The 20,121-nt window shown below is 40.0% G+C and overlaps 2 protein-coding genes across 12 annotated transcripts; both read right to left on the bottom strand.

Annotated features, from left to right (window-relative positions):
- Positions 1-14,137: 14,137 nt before the first annotated feature.
- Positions 14,138-16,410, bottom strand: LOC140889850 (uncharacterized). Its single transcript, XM_073297582.1, has 5 exons — positions 16,342-16,410; positions 16,027-16,140; positions 15,405-15,458; positions 15,149-15,196; positions 14,138-14,561 (listed from the first exon to the last, which is right to left on the bottom strand). Exons 1-5 carry the CDS (start codon positions 16,408-16,410, stop codon positions 14,382-14,384), a joined length of 465 nt encoding a protein of 154 aa, XP_073153683.1. The 3' UTR covers positions 14,138-14,381.
- On the bottom strand, positions 16,096-19,914 carry LOC140891348 (GTP-binding nuclear protein Ran1B-like). Of its 11 annotated transcripts, none has more exons than XM_073299799.1 (7): positions 19,608-19,914; positions 19,157-19,200; positions 18,563-18,600; positions 17,600-17,677; positions 17,309-17,450; positions 16,737-17,175; positions 16,096-16,140 (listed from the first exon to the last, which is right to left on the bottom strand). In XM_073299799.1, exons 1-5 carry the CDS (start codon positions 19,690-19,692, stop codon positions 17,390-17,392), a joined length of 306 nt encoding a protein of 101 aa, XP_073155900.1. In that variant the 5' UTR covers positions 19,693-19,914; the 3' UTR covers positions 16,096-16,140; positions 16,737-17,175; positions 17,309-17,389. The 11 variants fall into 11 exon arrangements, 4 of the variants coding, with proteins under 4 accessions (XP_073155900.1, XP_073155899.1, XP_073155897.1 ...); XM_073299798.1 differs by lacking the exon at positions 16,096-16,140 and adding an exon at positions 16,487-16,578 and having other exon boundaries at positions 17,111-17,175; XM_073299796.1 differs by lacking the exon at positions 16,096-16,140 and having other exon boundaries at positions 16,668-17,175.
- Between the last annotated feature and the right edge of the window lie 207 nt (positions 19,915-20,121).

Raw genomic sequence — 20,121 nt, 5'->3', positions numbered from 1 at the left:
CGGGATTTGGCAGTGCGGAAAGTGTGAGCGGGGGATGAAGGATTTTAATTTGAAATTTGTTGAATAAAAAAATGGGTGACGATGAATCTGATACAATTGTTTTTATTGTCCCCTCCCACCTCCAACTCCTCCGATTCAGCAACTCCCGCATCCTCCATGATTTCAAAACTTTGAAAATCGCTGAATCCCAAGAAACAACAAAAATCCCTGAAACCATAGTGTTGAACACCGATGGTGTAACGCCCCATTTTTATCTTAAATGAGTTTATTTGAGTTAATCGGAGATTACAGAGTTCACGAGCCGACTCGATTTTGATCAGGGTCCTTTTTGCAAAAATTGGATTTTTCAGGGACTAAAACGCAAATTGTGGATTTTATATATTATCTACTCTTAGAAATTGGTTGACAAAGACTTCTTCATCCCCTCCAAGCCGTCTCCCTCCATTCTCATGCCTCCAAGCTTTTCCAAGCTTTGGGATTCCAGTCCGAGCACGATCCGGCCGTTGGAATTTATTTCTGAAGGCAGTTTAGCGATCACTGCAGCGAGAGCTCCGTTATATCGTAAGTTTTTCTACGATCGGATACATTCTAGTTTTTGGATGTTGTTAGAATCGTTTGAGATTCGAGTATGTTGTTCTCTACAGAGTTCTGATCGTTTATTATCTGTCGGTTTTGAATTAGAGCGACGTTCGGATTTGTTATGATTTTTGGAAGCCATTTTCGAAAATGTGGATTTTGAGATTGATGGGTTTGCTTTGTTTTGGTTGTCTTAGAATTTTTATGAGGTTATATCGCTATTGAACTGCTGTCTGCGTTGTCGCTTTGTTCAGTTATAGCCGTTATGCCGTCGGTTTGAGTTTTGGAGATTTGAACCGTTTTTGAAGTTGTTGAACTTGGCTTGTAAGTCGATCATGGTAATTGATCTTTGATTGTATCTGAACAGATTCGTTTGGAGTTGTCAAGCCCTGTGTTAGCAGCATTTGGTCGTCGAGAATTGGACGAAGAACGGTAACGAGATTACCTTGAACCGTTGCCTTTGTTGTTGGATTGTTTAGTTGTTGATTAAACCTTTTGTTGTAGCTTATCCAGAGTTGGAACTACTGCATTGAAAGGTAAAAGCAGTCATCGTAGCGGGATAGCATACTCGGGACTGTTGGTTCTCGAGTTTCCCCTTTTTAAATCACATATTGCATTGATACTTGTTCTAGCACGTGGAACTTGTAATTGTTGATTGATTGAGTTTTGTTATGTGGCTTATGTTTATGTTTCTGTTATGCATTCATCTTGAGCCTACTTTGATTTCAGCGGGCAGAACCGCCCTTTTTGTTAGACGTTTAGGAACTATGATTGAGTGGCCTAGGTTGTAGTATTTCGCCTAGTGCTAGCATACTCATTATGGTTGCTCAAAGTCTAGAGGAGTGAGATACGTGGCACCACCTCGATTGGGAGAGTCGGTGAGTCGTTACGTGATCTCATCCTCGGGATCCCAAAAGCAGAGCAATACTCCCGTGTTTATCAGAATCGATATCCTGGTTTTAAAGACATGCATATCATTAACTTCGACTTGAATATGTGGTTTGATAGCATGTTGTATATTCATTACTTGATATGTTGCTTTTACTGGGATTATCATTCTCACCGGTTATCCGGCTGTTGCTTTGTTTTGTATGTGTACTTGGCAACAGGAAGGGCATGATCAAGTCAGCATAGACCTGGTTAGCGTCCAGAGCAAGAGATAGAAGTGAGACTCGTTTAGAAGTCGAATCAGCATGTCAACCTAGTTATGTTTTGCGATCATATTTAGTCATTCGAACTTCTCGTTTATGTTTTGTAAGTAAGAAACGATGTAGGTGCTATTGAATTGAATGTTGCTCTTCCCTAAACCTTTCTTGTATTGTTATTGGAATGTCAAATACTCTTAATGCAAGTGTTTAGGTTTGGATTGAGTTTATTACAGTGCCTTAACCTTTTTGGGCGAGGGGACGGCGCGAGCGCGCTTCCTTTGGCGCGGGCGCGCGGCCTCTTTGCGAGGTATGAGCGCGGGCGCGCTGGGTTTTGCGGGGCGTAGGCGACGCGCTGATGTCAGCGCGGGCGCGCGAGCCTCCTTTTAAAAAAAAATATATATATATAGGGTTCTTGATTACTTATCGCTTGTTGTCTGATATTAGTTGTTTAGAAACGAGGTCTCACATTAAGTGGTATATATAGGGTTCTTGATTACTTATCGCTTGTTGTCTGATATTAGTTGTTTAGAAACGAGGTCTCACATTAAGTGGTATCAGAGCGTTAAGATTCTTGGTCGAACTAGAGTGAGCGGGTAGATCGAGTCTGCGTGTATTGGCTCCTCGCATGTGTTTGAATTATTTTAACTATGTACTTAATTCCATGCGAGCATGCTTTATTATTGAGAATTATTGAATTACATGGTTATGTGATTTAATTTATAAAGCATGATCTATTTGAGATATAACTGTTTCTGTTACCGACTGGTATCCGGTATTCCAAGCGGTTGTAAGGGCACTAATTGTAGCGATTGAGATATCTCGTGTGCTAACCTTTGATTATCAGATGGGTCCTCGTCGAGTGATAAACAGAAACACACCACCAGTTATCCCTGCGACTGAGCAAGCTAGCACTGAGGTTGATCAGTTGGATGCTTCAGCGACTCCTATGAAAACCTTGCTGAAGAGGTTTCAGTCGTTCAATCCGCCATTGTTGATGGGTTCAGAAAATCCAGTTGACTGTGAGAGTTGGTTGGATGATATGGATCAGTTGTTTGATTCCATTGACTACACAGATGACCGCCGAATCATTTTAGTAATTCATCAGCTGCGTGGTGGTGCTAAGAGCTGGTGGATCATGACAAAGAAAGCATTTGAGAGTAGAGGTACAGAGGTTACTTGGACTCTTTTTAAATCTGAGTTTTATAAGCGGTTTTTCCCTATCTCGTATCGTAAGGATAAGGGAGCAGAGTTTGCAAATCTGAGGCAAGGGAATCTGAACATTGAAGAGTACGTGGCTAAGTTCGATAGTCTGTTGCGTTTTGCACCGCTAATTGCCGGAGATGAAAAAGCTAAGGCAGATCAGTTCATCAACGGGTTGAACCCCGATGTCTTCACGTTGGTTAACACCAATAGGCCTAGCAACTTTGCGGATGCCATGAATTACGCAAAGGGAGCAGAAGCAGGCTTGTGGAGGCAAAGAGGTAATCAGGGGGCACCTCAGCAGAAGAGGCAGTATCAGAACCAACCATCTCAGTACCAGAATCAGCCACCTCAACATCAGAACCAACAGCAGAGGTATGAAGGTGGAAACAGTGGGGGAAACAGAAAGGATCAGTACAAGGCAAGAGGTAAACAGTTCAAGAGACAGGGGAACAGTTCGTCCAGTTTCAGTGGTTCGAAGCAATTCGGTTCAGGACCGAGTTCTGGGTCATCATCCTTGTACTGCAGCAAGTGTGGAGGAAGACACTCACCGGATCAGTGTGTGGGAGTCTTCGGCAATTGTAACACATGTCAGCAACCGGGACACTTCTCTAAAGTGTGCCCTCAACGTAATAGAGATAGAGCTCAGAGTGGGAGTTCGTCTAGACCTGCAGCTCAGCCGGAGAGGCAGTCATCTGCAGTGCACTCTTTCCAACCCCAGCAATAGCAGAACAGACAGGGAGGTAGCTCTAGTGCAAATCAGCCTCCGAGACAGCAAGCACGAGTCTTTGCATTGACAGAAGATCAGGCTCAGGCAGCACCTGACGATGTCATAGCAGGTAACTGTTCGATTTTTGGTCATTCTGCTCATGTCTTGATAGATACAGGTGCTTCCCATTCCTTTATCTCTGAGAAATATGTGTTATTGCATGCTTTGCCAACTGAATTGTTGCCTACAGTAGTAGCTGTTACTTCACCTTTGGGTGGAGGAATTGTTTCTGTCCGACTAGTCAGGAACTGTGAACTTTGTTTCGAGGGGAATTTGTTAGAATTCGACTGTATTGTGCTTGGGTTGTCAGATTTTGATTGTATTGTCGGTATAGATGCTTTGACCAAGTACAGGGCAACAGTTGATTGTTTTCTAAAAGTTGTCAGGTTCAGACCTGAAATGGCAGACGAGTGGAAATTCTTTGGTAAGGGTTCTCGATCTAGAATTCCTTTGATTTCAGTGTTATCTATGACTCGTTTGTTACAGAGAGGTGCAGAAGGATTTTTGGTTTATGCGGTTGATGTACTGAAATCTAGCCCAGCTTTGGTTGACTTACCAGTGGTTAGAGATTTTGCTGATGTGTTTTCGGAAGATGTTCCTGGATTGCCACCCATTCGAGAGGTTGAATTCAGCATTGACTTAGTGCCAGGTACTCAACCTATTTCAAAAGCTCCTTATCGTATGGCACTTGTTGAATTGAGAGAGTTGAAGGAGCAGCTTGAGGATTTGGTTGCCAAGGGATACATCAGATCTAGTGTATCGCCTTGGGGTGCTCCTGTTCTATTCGTTCGGAAGAAGGATGGTTCTATGCGGCTCTGTATCGACTACCGTCAATTGAATCAGGCTACAGTTAAGAACAGGTATCCTTTACCCCGAATAGATGACTAGTTTGATCAACTGCAGGGTTCTTCTGTCTACTCTAAGATTGATCTGAGGTCAGGTTATCATCAGTTGAGAGTGCGAGAGGAAGACGTTCCTAAGACCGCATTCAGAACGAGGTATGGTCATTTTGAGTTTATAGTCATGCCGTTCGGTTTGACTAACGCTCCAGCGGTTTTTATGGGTTTGATGAACCGTATCTTTCAACGTTATTTAGATGAGTTCGTCATTATCTTTATCGATGATATTCTTATCTACTCGAAGAACCGTACTGACCATGCAGAGCACTTGAGGACCGTATTGCAGATTTTGCGAGTTGAGCAGTTGTTTGCCAAGCTGTCTAAGTGTGAATTCTGGTTAGATCGAGTTGTCTTTCTCGGTCATATCATTTCTGGAGATGGGATTTCTGTCGATCCCAGCTCGGGACTGTTGGTTCTCGAGTTTCCCCTTTTTAAATCACATATTGCATTGATACTTGTTCTAGCACGTGGAACTTGTAATTGTTGATTGATTGAGTTTTGTTATGTGGCTTATGTTTATGTTTCTGTTATGCATTCATCTTGAGCCTACTTTGATTTCAGCGGGCAGAACCACTCTTTTTGTTAGACGTTTGGGAACTATGATTGAGTGGCCTAGGTTGTAGTATTTCGCCTAGTGCTAGCATACTCATTATGGTTGCTCAAAGTCTAGAGGAGTGGGATACGTGGCACCACCTCGATTGGGAGAGTCGGTGAGTCGTTACGTGATCTCATCCTCGGGATCCCAAAAGCAGAGCAATACTCCCGTGTTTATCAGAATCGATATCCTGGTTTTAAAATAACTTCGACTTGAATATGTGGTTTGATAGCATGTTGTATATTCATTACTTGATATGTTACTTTTACTGGGATTATCATTCTCACCGGTTATCCGGCTGTTGCTTTGTTTTGTATGTGTACTTGGCAACAGGAAGGGCAGGATCAAGTTAGCATAGACCTGGTTAGCGTCCAGAGCAAGAGATAGAAGTGAGACTCGTTTAGAAGTCGAATCAGCATGTCAACCTAGTTATGTTTTGCGATCATGTTTAGTCATTCGAACTTCTCGTTTATGTTTTGTAAGTAAGAAACGATGTAGGTGCTATTGAATTGAATGTTGCTCTTCCCTAAACCTTTATTGTATTGTTATTGGAATGTCAAATACTCTTAATGCAAGTGTTTAGGTTTGGATTGAGTTTATTACAGTGCCTTAACATTTCTGGGCGAGGGGACGGCGCGGGCGCGCGGCCTCTTTGCGAGGTATGAGCATGGGCGCGCTTCCTTTGGCGCGGGCGCGCTGGGTTTTGCGGGGCGTAGGCGCGGGCGCGCGAGCCTCCTTTTAAAAAAAATATATATATATATATAGGGTTCTTGATTACTTATCGCTTGTTGTCTGATATTAGTTGTTTAGAAACGAGGTCTCACATTAAGTGGTATATATAGGGTTCTTGATTACTTATCGCTTGTTGTCTGATATTAGTTGTTTAGAAACGAGGTCTCACAGATGGTTTGCCTCGAAATCAATTGTTTTGTCGTGGAATGGCCAACTTTCAATCTCGGTCGGAACGAGAGGCGGGGAAGTTTCCAGTGGTGGTTCATCTCTCTCTCAGGCTTAGAGATGGGAAAGGAGGGTTTGGGTCTTTGCTACGAGGTGTAGCGACCAAGGCTCGGCAGGGATATGAGTGGGCGAAGGCTCAGCCATGTCAACGCAGAGAAGAAGTTGGAGGAATGGAGGGAAAATGGTATCAACAGATGGAAAGGGGTATTCGTGGAATAAATGGGGAGGACAAAGCCAGGGATAGATTATACTAGGTGGGGGAAGTGTTTAATTAACCAAGCCTAACACTACTTTATCCCTTGTAGAGTAGATTAGGTAGTTTTAGTAACAAGCCAACCAAACATTGGATTACACAAAAATTCACCCATAAACCTACCTAATATTTTGTACCAAACGCAGCCGAATATGACCGACCGACTATCATTATAGGCTTTTTTAAAAAATTAATATAAAAATAAATTCTTTTTTTTAAAACTAAATAAATTCTTTTTTTTTAAACGGTAAATTTGATAAAAAAAAAATTACATTTTTCAACCTCATTAGAATTGAGTCCCTAGGTAAAAATTTTAAAAAATTAGTACTTGACAACAACTAAATTTTATTTTAAACCCCCTATATAATTAATTTTTAATTTTTCTCTATTTTTCAATTATTAATATTATTTTTAAAATCTAATTAAGTTAATTCTTTTTCTTTTGTTCACTCTTCTCCAACAATCTCTCGGCTCGCTTCTCATCTCTCTCGCCTCTTCTCCAAATGAAACCCTTGTCTCTCTTGGCTCCTCTCATCTCTCTCGGATCTTCCCCCAATTGAAACCCTCGACTCTGCTCCATTTCTCCCCAACCAAAAACCCCAGTCGATTTAAAGTTTGGCTAATCTATTCTCTGTGTATCTCGAAAGTTGTCCATGTAAGTATAAAATCTCAAATTTGATTGGGTTATTTTTATAATCAACCTTGTGATTTCTAATCAATTATGAAGTGTAGTGATTCGAATCCAGAATTAGTGATTAAATGGTAATTAATCAAGTAACCATGTTTAGAGTGGGCAAAACTTGATTAAAGAATTTCCAGATGGATCCAAGGAGTTCAAAAATGGTACAGAACGCTTGAAAATAGCCCGGGGGTCCTGAGTCTTCGGTGAGATCGTAAGGTCTGAACTAGGATCAGTGCGTCCAATCTATGTGTAGATCGGAAGGTATGCTAAACTTCGGAGCCACTGTTGCAATCGGAACGTCCGAAATCCAGCAGGCCAGCTGTCCTAAGATGAGGTCAGCATGGTGATGTCGTGGGTGACGTCAGGGGTGGGAGATCGGAGCTTCCGAACTGGCTGGCAGGGACACTTGTCGAGAAGCCATTACACGTGGCGAGCATGCAAGATCGGATCGTCCGATCAGGTGGTTCGGAGCATCCGAACGAGGGATCAGAGCTTCCGAATTACGTCTATAACTATGGGGTTGAGGAGCCTCATTCTTGCTCATTCCTGATTCCTCTCTCTCGTTTCTTGAGTGTTTTAGAGGATTTTGGCCTTAGTTATCGAGGTTCAGGCGATATAAAGGCGTCCCTGGGTAGTAGCGAAGCTGTGCCAAAGTTGCGGGATAGTCGTCATCAGCGGCCTGACGACGGACGTAGGTATAACTTTGGATCCCTAAAAATATTAAGGAGTATGCAATAGCTTAGTTCAGGTTTTTAGAGCATAATAAATGATGCATGTGTATTTTGCATTATAGTGTTGAACTGTAGATGCGGGGACTTCTAGGAGTATATGGAGGTACGTAAGTACTGACTGAGATGACCAACAGATATACATGATTATATGTTGCATATTACATTATTTATTTATGTTTCACGTGCATATTCATGTTGAGTCATATCTCTTTCAAGATAGCCTGTGTGTTTTAGGGTCGCTCAGCCCTACTATGTTTATTTTTGTCCATCACTGGGAGACGTCGCTTTGGCAGGGACTGACGCTATGGTAGGTGGACGAGTGTGTGGATGTACCCATAGGTCGAATCCCAGATGATACTGCATACTCATTGGCACCCCAGACTGAGCAGGATATCGTGTATACCTCGTATACCCAGTCATATGCATGTATCATATTTGTTTGTGTATTTGTACTTTTGTATTGAGCGTAGTTCGCTCATGTCCATATTTCTGTTGTATTGGACACCCCATTCGACAGGGCAGTTGCAGGTAGTTCCTCTAGAGATTTGGAGTGTTGACCAAGAAGTTCCAGCAGAAGTAGCTGTAGGTTACATTTTATTCGATTGGGTTGTATTTTTATGAGGATTTTCACCGGTTGTATTATATCGGTCCAGTATATATTTAGTTTCCGCAATTTATCTCTGATTATTGTTAATTTCATGCTTATTAAAGCTTTAACCTCTTATTAGTAGCGGATCCGGGTTGAGTCACTACATTTATGATAGAAGAACATGCAATAAGATTTTAGGGACATAGTGCAAAGGTTATTTGATGATATTTGTAGGGATGATGAAGACTATCATCTTTGGCACAATTAATAGGAATTCGATTCAGGAGAGAAAAATCGTGTCCATATCAGCATGGGATGCTGAGTTTGCAAGGCGATTAGTGGTCTTCAAGAACGTCATCACCAAGATTGGCATTAAAGATTCACATCATGAGGAAGTCCGGTAGTGATGAGGATTCCAGCTGTAGCTGACTGGAATACATACTGAACTCTCGACACTTCTTAGGATTGGTTGGAGCGCATGGTGTGTGACTATCCATCCGGCTTTGACCAGGATAGACTCTCCACATGCAGTTGGAGAGATTGTCATAAAGATTTTGCCTCACTTTCCTAGAGAATAGACAATTTAATAGTGTGGGAATCCAGGCAAATATTTTAGGGATCGTGCGGAAGAGACGCTGCCAGCATGCTTGTATTGATGCTTGTAAGAGGCAGACGGGAAATTTCACATTCAAAATCAAGATGTGTGCGACATTCAAGTTGTATTTGGGTTTAAAATACTGTATTAAGTTTTGTTGTAAAAAGTATTTTAATTGTAAGTATGGAATCATCTATATTAATGATTCCAGACGTTTGTTGTACCATTTTCAGTTTAAGATTGTACATCCTTCGATGTAATTGGATTCTAGTGATTTTTCTATTACTTGGGATTGTGATCATACATGACTTGTATTAGTGATCTCGATATCTTAATTTTGATAATTTTCTTGAGGTTAACCCAATGCTTAGTTGATCAGTGTTCAAATACAGTGGCTTGCTGGGTAATTGCATGCTTCCATTTGGTTGGTTCTAGGTGTTTTCCTAGGATGATCTGGTTAGTCATTTGACTATGTTTAGTGCCAGGGATGAGGTGATTCATCAGGAACATGGTTATTGTTCTAGGCTGTTTCCCTTAGAACAGTTGGGCTATTTTGGCCTTATTAGGTTATTGTAGTATGATGATGGGTTTTCATCAGGGTGCCAGGTCAAGTGATACCAAGAGTTGTGGAATGTGATCGTGACTAGACGTGAGGAGGCGCGACTCTATGACAGTGTTACTTTGGGAGCCTTTTGTGCTTCGAAGATTGTCTAGAAGCCTTTTGTGCTTCAGGAGGACGGTCGGGAGAGGCTACCTCAGTCTGGATATTTGGCAACAGTCGCAGCGGGGTACGACCTTGGTTTGGATTGATACCAGGTTTGGTATTGGGAGATTAGTTATCATCTGGATTTCGTTAGAGATACAGATTTTGAATTTCTGCTTTCAGAATCAGTCTTGAAAGGAATTTTTCCTTGACGAGTGATCGTTCTGAGCAGATAGGTTTTGGCCTTTGATTTGGGATATCACTAGATGGATAGATCTAGTAGGTGGACTTTTTCCTACCAGTGGTTATTCAAGGTGTCGTCAGACTCCGTCAGAGATGCAGCGCAAGCTTCCTTGAGACAGGATGATCCAGGATATAGAATAGGAAATTTTCTTTGGGCTTAGTTCAACTTGGTGTCCATCTTGGCTGGACAAAGGCAGTTGGTAGTAGGTCGGGACTGGTGCGGGATTGGTGCCAGTGACTACTCTTAGCTATCGCTGACTCCGTCAGAGATAAGAATGATTAATTCGGTGCAAATTTTGTGATTCTAATTGTTTGGGATTAGGAGACTTATGGCAGCATGATCAGATTTGTTGATCAAGCCATGTAAGTTTTCAGTGACCAAGAATTGGCGAGTGATTGCTTAAATTTGGTATATCCTGTCAGGCTAAGCGTCAGCCGCAGCGGATCAACGTGATCGATAAGTTTAGTCCAATCAGTGTTCATCTGGGATATAGTGAATCATGAGGTACTTGTGACGGTACTATAAGATGGTATGCTTAGGAGTTTGATCCTTGGTAATGCCTCGAAGCAGTTAAGTGATTTAGTTGTATTCAGGATTCTCTAGTTGTTTGGGAATTTCCAGGAATACAGGAGATGAAACTTTTGGGTTTCTGTTGATCACGGGAAATGGCTACAATTGACTCTTGTGGTCATGGCTTCATTTCTGAAGTTATCAGTGATAAATGCAGACGTCAAAATTAGTAACTTTTCAGGATAGTACTTCCTTGTTGGGAAGGGACAGTTTTAATCTATACATGCTTGCTATTAACAATGGTTGACCCAGATTGCGGAGATGGGATTGAGTCGTTATTTTAGATTGTTAGTGGATGACAGGTTTTGGGGATTGTTAGTTAATTTACTTGAGCATTTCCAACTATATTCTCTGGAATTTGTTGGTTGAGCCGTTAGCTAGCAAGTGATTTTGGATTTTGATGGGCATTAGCAGGTTAGCATTAGTTTTTTTTATTCATGGGATGAGACAGCAGCCAAGACCTATGGTTTTCAGGGTCTGGCGGGATTGTTGTCGCTGATCTCCCAGTGTATTTCTGATGCACTGTGCCATTAAGATGTTAGAATAAATCATGATCGATCCAGAAGTTAGCTGGATTACCGCAAGTGTTGAGGACTTCATGAGGAATCGAGGTGAACCATTTTTGTTCATCACAGTTAGTGAGTAAAGTTGACGAGGAATTGTCATTATCCAAGGCAGGATAACCAATGTCGTTCTAAATTTTATCTCGAGTAACAAGACAGATGAAATCGTTCGATACAAACTACTAATGCCGAGGATGGTGTTAACCCATCTAAGCATTCAGCGTAACAGTAGTTTATTTATCTGAGGTGATGACCTGAGAATTTCATAAGATAGACGATTGTGGACAATGACGTTTTCATCATATGTTTTGGGTTGGCAAAGAGTTTGCCATCCATTTCCATAGTTGATCTTCTATTGGTTATGATATCCAGCATCGGGCATGATAAGTACTGAAGGTACGTACGATGATGCCACTATAAGATATCAGTGTTCGACAAGTTAGCGATACAGAATACATGTATCATGTCTTCTCATAGATACAGACGAATGGTAGAGGAAGAGATTTTGCGTGTCTGAAGGTAGTAGATGACAAGTTACGTGTCATCGCTAAGATTCATAGTCAACATTTCTATTTTAGTTAGAATTGGTATTCAGTGGATAGTCAGAAGACTACAGGAACCTCATGATATTCGGGTTTGATATCAGAGGGATCGTGCTAATAGCCAGTTAGAAGCTATTGCATCATGGACAGCGATTGAGACCGCAAAAGTTGATCGAACAGTGAGTTCGGGATAAACTCATGTGTGATCTGCTTAAGGGTTTAGATTATCTTGCAAAGTCGGTCAGATGACTCAGGATCTAGGTGACCGTACATCCATCAAAGTTTCTAACTCGTGACTTGAAAGACATCAAGATTCAGTATCAGCCGTGAGACGTGTTAGTTCATGTTAGAGTAAGATTGATCCTGCGATTATCGAAGAAAATTTCTTTTATTTTTTAGTCAGACATGGGATTTTGATAAATATAGTCCGTAAGTTGTACTGTGCCATTTCCAATAGACAGAAAATTGATGACTTTGGTCAGTAGTACTAAGCAATTCTAGTGGAATTGCAGATGATAAGACAGTTGTCAGAAGGTAGAGTTAGCGTTAGCTTTATTATTGACAAGGTGTGCGAAGTTAGAACCGGGACAAAGTTCTAAGCCAATTTTCGAATTTTGATATGATTCGACGAGATACTGACCATACAAGTCTTCTGGGGTATGGATTGTCTAATATATATTCGACCAGATGTTTTGATTGGAATTAGAAGCTACCAGTAAATGTGATAAGTTGGGTTTTGCGTAACATTCTCAACATTTCCCTAGATTTCGGGGACGAAATCTTTTAAGGAAGGGATAATGTAGTGACCCGAATCCATAATTAGTGATTAAATGGTAATTAATCAAGTAACCATGTTTAGAATGGGAAAAACTTGATAAAGGAATTTCCAGATGAATCCAAGGAGTTCAAAAATGGATCCAGAACGCTTGAAAATAGTTCGGAGGGTCCTGAGTCTTTGGTGAGATCGGAAGGTCCGAACTAGGATCGGAGCGTCCGATCTATGTGTAGATCGGAAGGTATGCTAGACTTCGGAGCCACCATTGCGATTGGAACATCCGATCAGCGTTCGGAACGTCCGAACTCCACCAGGACAGCTGTACTAGGATGAGGTCAGCATGGTGATGTCATGTGTGATGTCAAGGGTGGGAGATCGGAGCTTCCGAACTGGCTGGCAGGGACACTTGTCGAGAAGCCATTACACGTGGCGAGCATGCAAGATCAGATCGTCCAATATTGAGATTGGAGCGTCCGATTAGGTGGTTTGGAGCGTCCGAACGAGGGATCGGAGCTTCCAAACTACATCTATAAATATGGGGTTGAGGAGCCTCATTCTTGCTCATTCCTGATTCATCTCTCTCGTTTCTTGAGTGTTTTAGGGGTTTTGGCCTTAGTTATCGAGGGTCGGGTGATATAAAGGCGTCCCTAGTTAGTAGCAGAGATGTGCCCAAGTTATAACTTTGGATCCTTAAAAATATTATGGATTATGTAATAGCTAAGTTAAGGCTTTTAGAGCATAATAAATGATGAATGGGTATTTTTCATTGTAGTGTTGAACTGTAGATGCGGGGACTTCTAGGAGTATATGGAGTTACGTAAGTACTGACTGAGATGACCAGTGGATATACATGCTTATATGTTGCATTTGCATTTTGCATATTACATGATTTATTTATGTTTCACGTGCATATTCATGTTGAGCCGTATCTCTTTTGAGATAGCCTGTGTGTGTTAGGGTCGCTCAACCCTAATATGTTTAGTTTTGTCCATCACCGAGAGACGCCACTTCGACGGGGACTGATGCTACGGTGAGGTGGACGAGTGTGTGGATGTACCCAAAGGTCAAATCCCAGATGGTACTTCATACTTATTGGTGCCCCAGACTGAGCAGGATATCGTGTATACCTCGTATACCCAGTCATATGCATGCATCATATTTTTTTGTGTATCTATACTTTCGTATTCACTACAAGAAAAAATGGAAACGACAACGGATATAATCCGTTGTCGTAGGGGTCGAAAAACCGTTGTACTTTTAGGTGTTGTGGTAGGTATAACATACGACAACGATTTTTATCCGTTGTGAATTCCAACATACGACAACTGATATGCAACAGTAAATATCTGTTGTCGTACACATTCTTTGACAACGGTTTGTAACATACGACAACGGTTTATATCCGTTGTGGATTCCAACATACGACAACGAATTTGCAATAGTGAATATATGTTGTCGTACACACTATTTGACCACGGTTTATAACCGTTGTCTTAAGCTGCCTTTTATGACAGTTATAACCCGTTGTCTTATGTAGGTGTACGACAACAGTTCTGCAACAGTTTAAATCCGTTGTCTTTTGAGGCTTACGAAAACAGTTTTGCAACTGGTTAAATCCATTGTCGTTTCTTAAATTAAAAAAAAATTAATATACAAATTTTCAATATTATAAATCAATCAAAATTTAAAATTTTTAAAATAAAATTTAATATACAATTTTTCAGTATTACAAAACATCATATCAAAGCAACAAACTTTACAATGGAATCCTGAAGCTACATCTGCTACCTTCTTTTGAGCCATGTTCCATCACACTAAATTGTGATCACAATCTCAAACACTTCCAAGTAAATTCATACAAAAAAATTTACATAAATCTCTCAAAGTCAATAATTCACCCCATCGGAATCCATTCTTCCCCACATTTCATAGCTGAAACACGAGTTCTTACAATTGTTCACAAGAAATTTAGAAGTGATATCCGGAGAAATCAGAGCCTTACTTGTTCTCCACTTTGTTTTTTATTTTTCCTCCCAAGCCTTGATGTACGGCAACTTCTTGTCACCTTACAAAAATTCACTTGTTCCTTCAAAACAAACCGATTCGGTTGGATCTCACTTTCTATAGCTATAAAATAAGCTTTCCGGGACACAGCCTGTATTGCTCCAATCTGCCATGAAAGCACAAGAACAAAAATATCACATAAAAGCATATGCAAGCATTATTATATCAACATTCTATCCCACAGTAATTACACTACAAGAAAAACCAAAACAAGTGCTACAAAAAAGGGAAACAAGTAGAGGACTGCTAGCTAGGGAAAATCTATTTCTATGAACCTATAATTATAGGTATTGCAACAGAGTGACTTCCACAGACTGAATCAGCCTCAAACCATGCAATAGTAGCAACCTGTAATTGATGGCCATGTCTAAGAAATGGGGTAAGCTTTCAAGGAAAAAGAAAGAAAAAGGTAAAATATGTACTCAAAAATTTCAAATCGAATTTCAACAAAATTCCATCATCAAACATGCGAAAAATAAATTCAAGAACTCAGAGAGGCAAAGACAGATGTAGCGGGTTGAAATTCTAAGAAATCAAATTTAAATCAGCAATGAAATTCTGTTGACCACATTAGAAATCTGAGCCTTATAAACCACATCTAAGCGGCCACAAGAAACAGGAAACTAGAAGAATCCTGTAAGCTATATTCAACATTAAAAGATGAAAAGTTTGGATGATCAAAGAAAAGCTAACCTGACGATGGACCATTCGAGATACAGAACGCTCCAAATCTGAGAAAACCTGCATGGATAGGCAGGCATAACACTACCAAAGTTAAAACAGCTTACAAGAGATACCATGACAAAAAATTTAACCAAAAATCTGTGTTAAGAGAACAGTAGTTACCACTTGTATAAATGAAACACAGATAAATCACATACAAAGGTACAGATTTCCTGTACTACAGATAACTTTGTCAAGAAACAATGAGCAACAAGAAGATGTCTACCTTTGACATAGAGGTCAGTATATCAGCTAAAAAGAAATCAGCAAATGTGATTGCCTGTTTCAGAAAGTAAAACTGCATAAGGGAAAAAACAAGAAACCCGCTGCTTAAACAATAAAACCCTAACATTCATAGATCTCTGTTTCAGATGCAAGGAGAAAAAGAGCCTAGAAGAAACTTTTAATCTGACCCATGACCGATAATGACAAAGTGATTTTGTGTTAGATTTGAGTTTTTGGACAACCAAACTTGAAAGAAAAACAAGACATGGCAACCAATTACTAAAAGAATATCTTATGCAACTCCCCACCATTAGAAAGAATATAATGAGAAAAAATTGATCGTTGTCAGATTCCATGACAGAAAGGCAAGAAACAGGGGTCGCTGGCCCCCAATTGATTGCTTCCAAAGTTCAATTTTTCTCTCTAGTTCTCTAGGACGATAGAAGAAACAGCATAACAACCATTCCCACACTGGATGCATAACTGTCAAAATTCACGTACAATGGAAAGAAAATCACCTAAGGTCCTCCACTTCCCGAGGCATGTAAAACTACTTTATATAATGGAATCTATGATTCCCTGGGTAGAAAAATAAATGTAACTGAACATTAGATCAATCTAACCTGTAGTGGCAACAGTATACGCCAGAGGGTCCTTAATAAAAAGTAGCGAGAAGCCAGATGGAAAATATGGAATGGAAACATGAGAGTGAATGCAACAGCAGCATACAAGAGTACCTGCAGAGCAAACATAAATGTAATTGCTGGTCAGATTTTTGCCAGATGCATGATGATCCAAAACAACAAAGTTAATAAGCAAAGCCAAGATAACTGTGCATGGGAAAATATAATTTCAAAATAAAGGCTCTGTTGACTTCATTAATGAGAGTCGTGCAATAGACTCCATATACCTTTTGAAAAACTAGTCTTCAAACATACAAGAATCATAAAAGTGTCCGAAGTAAATGATAACCAAACGTGGCATCTCCATCTAAGAAATTCTCCCATAGTATATCTTAATTAAAATGATTTAAACACTAAAAATCTCCACCAGAAATTCTCCCATAGTACATCGCAAACATGGCCATCCTATTTATTGGATCCCTTCTCGTGGATGCCTGATATATGAACAATTGTCACCTCACTTGTAGCTATAGTACATTTTTCCTTTTCAAGCTACATTCCACAAGAGGGCATAACGAGAGAATATGTTAAAGAAACAACCGAACTCCTCAATCCACATCATTTGTTCGGGCTTATAAAATCATTAGCAAGAAATTCTGAAATGGAGAACACGTTAAAATAATATCTAGGAAATGAATCATCTATTACACTGGTTGGGATGCAGCCAAAGTAACTTCTCCATGAGAATAAAGATACAGATATGCTATCATGCTAGTTGGGACAATGATCGTCATCCAGACGGCACACTGAAACATTAATTAAATCATTTTTTATCATACCATCTGGCAGGGGCACACACTGGGAATGGCAAAGTGTTCATCATTCAAGAGTCGATTGAGTAACTTCGACTCTACTCATGATTCAGATCCCAGTTTGAACGCACAGTTTGCAAGGGCACTTTCAAAAACATGCAGTGCAGGTGACAACGCAGAGCAAATTTTGGATTCAACAAGAAATACTTTCGACAATGATTACTTCAATGCCTTGCAAAGGAAGGCTCTCTGGTTAGTCAAAGAAGACTTACGCATTGCTCGAAGAAGCCCCAATGGCCGAAGCTTGATCCAAGCTATTGGTACTCATTGTATCAGCCTAAATAACCACATAAATCCCATTACATTCACCACTCCCCTTCAATACACCACAAGAACAGCAGGCAAGGAGGAGAAGAGGCACACACATCACAAATAAGAACTAAAAACCAGTAGAGTTTCAAGCAAATTACCTCAAAGTAGTAGTGGAAGTGGCAAGAACGCTGGTTTCAGCAAAATATCAAACACACGGTGGGAAGAAGTAAGCAACCCAATCAGGAGAAGAGTAGGAAGTTAGCAGCCTCAAACAAGATCAAAAACCCAGCAACAACACTCCTATAATCAAGTGAAACTCACGGTCAAACCAGAGCCCAAGCAGGAAATCAATTTAGAGCAGCAACGTTTATCGCAATAACAGCCCTAAGCAAATCTCCAGATGCAGCAAATCGATTTTCCAAAACAAAATAACAGTATAAGATTACAACCAAAGGGGAAAACCCAAGCAAATCGCCGTCGTTTCAAGTAGAGCCTTGAGCATTATCATAGAAATATTCTCACAAACCCTGAATATGGGTAGCAGAAAATCGCATATGTTATTATGCCACCAGAATTTTTAATCCAAACATAACACAATTTAAATAAAGAATACAACATACCGACAAAGATCACGGTGCAATGTGGGGACATTTTTGTATGTAAGTTGAGCTGTTACATCAAACATGATGATGGAACACTGTCCATGGATGCTGCAACAGTCCAACAACACAATATAAACATCATTCTTATATATTCAAATGGTCAGCCAAAAACAAGACAAATAGCGATACCATACTCTACGAAGCCTAAAGTATACCCACATCCAACCGAGTTGAGTTAACAAAATGGACACTGATTTTTCTCATCAACCAAGTTACTCAAGATGCACCATGTGATGCCATACTCTAAGAATCCTAAATTATACCCACATCCAACCAAGTTGAGTTAAAAAATTTTACATTGGTTTTTCTCATCAACCAAGTTACTCATGATGCACCATGACCTAGAAGCAAAATCACAAGAATTATAGCAACTATAGGAACAGTTCATAAGATCAAAATTCACTTACTAGTATCCATCTCTAAGGCCACCAAATTTCTCCTGTCCGGCGTGTTCCGACAGTAAAATCTGATACATTCAAATTCACATAATAATTGCACCAATCTGCTTACAAAACACGAAAATCACCAATGAATAACATTACATATATTGCAATCATAAACCTAACAGTTGATCTAAAATGCATCATCGTCTGCTTAATTCAAAGTAATCTCAGGGCTTAGAAAGTTCCCTTACTTCTTTTTCTCTTGTTTATGCCTGACAAGTAGTACAGAACCGAAAGATCCTTTGCCGATCTGCTCCAATATATCATAGTTTTCCATTTTATACACTTCCAAGTTTCAAGCTGCTACTTAATTATATCTCTCGGAATATCGTAATCCAAATCCACCTACTAAAGACAAATATAATCGATTAGCATATTTATTGTCAAAAATCAACAGAGAAGGTATAGGAAACATTGTCACGCAATATCAGCCCAAGAAAGCAGAAATGACAAACAGAACCTCATCAAGCACAATTTAAGGACTAAGGGGGAAAAAACAACACATGAACCGCAAAAAAACGAAATGTCCTCCGAAAAAAATGCTACATTACTCATTTGAGGCTTCCATCTTCATACCAAGAAAATTAGAAAATAAGTTTACAAATCTGAAACGTCTGCAGTCACTGAAACACTCACCTGATAGCATATAGGTATGAAATACCTTTCAATAAACAGTTCAAGAATCTCAAAAACACAAAACCCAAACAGCACATAACATCTAAACATCAAAACAATCAAATACCTCTACCGCATTGTGAAGATCAACTCACCACAAACAAAACCCAGGATCTTGCAAAAAAGGCGAGAAAACCCAACCAAGAACCGAAAAAATGCACAGATCCTGACTGACATTTTCTTCAAGAAACTAACAAAAACACTCCTATAAAATATCTTTGTTTACCTCACATTGAAAAATGCCCAGACGAAATGCAGATATGTCAACTCCTGAACAACACCAAGCTCATTACCATGTGGAAAACGGAAAATGAACACATTACATTATTACACCCCAAAAAAAACGCACAGGAATTTGAATAATTTGAGATGTGTGCCGCCCAATACACAGGAATAAAGTAATCAAGAACAAGACAGGAACACCAAAAAAAAACAAAATGAGATTGAATATATAAAAAAAATTAAATAAAGAAAGATCTTTCAAAACTTCAAAAACCGATTCCCCCAAAAGCCAAAAATGTGAAAAGGAAAAAGTCATGTTCGCACAAACACTGCACCCTTTGAAGATTCAGGTCGAAATTCCATCAAATGCAACTACGGTCGAACATAAAAGTAGAAATGAAAAAAAAATTAAAAATCAAACTTCTCACGCAATTACGATCGAACAAGGGGACCACTTTGAAGATTCAGGTCGAAATTCCTCGCTACATTGGAGTCAACGCGATGGTTAGGACAACCGAAGCGTAATTTTACTTCAAACATTTAACGACGAACCGCAAGCACAGACAGGAGGGGGATAATTCAAGGGAAGGCAGTGAATGCCAGGGAGGTAGTTGGTGGTGATGGGTGGGTGGTATTTTAGCTCGGGTAAGGGGAGGAGGTGGGTGGAGGAACTGGAAGGAGCGGGGCGGAGAAGAGGGCGGTGAGCTGTGAGGAGAAGCTAGGGTTGGGTTTTAAAGCGGGGCGGCGAAGACTAAGCGTGAGAGTGAGAGTCATGAGAGTGAGAGAAAATCAGTGTATTTAATTTTTAATTAATATTAATATTAAAACCAAACCTTAATTTAATATTAATATTAAAACCAAACCACAACGGATTAGTAAAGTGTGGAAAAATCGTTGTCGTATACCACACAATAAATTTTTATAGACAACGGTTAATAAAAACCGTTGTCGTAGGTTGAAAAAACCCGC

This window comes from Henckelia pumila, chromosome 3 (assembly GCF_033568475.1).
Source record: "Henckelia pumila isolate YLH828 chromosome 3, ASM3356847v2, whole genome shotgun sequence".
Taxonomy (NCBI): domain Eukaryota; kingdom Viridiplantae; phylum Streptophyta; class Magnoliopsida; order Lamiales; family Gesneriaceae; genus Henckelia; species Henckelia pumila.
Note: the sequence above shows the minus strand (reverse complement) of the source record. Positions and strands in the feature narration are given on the sequence as shown.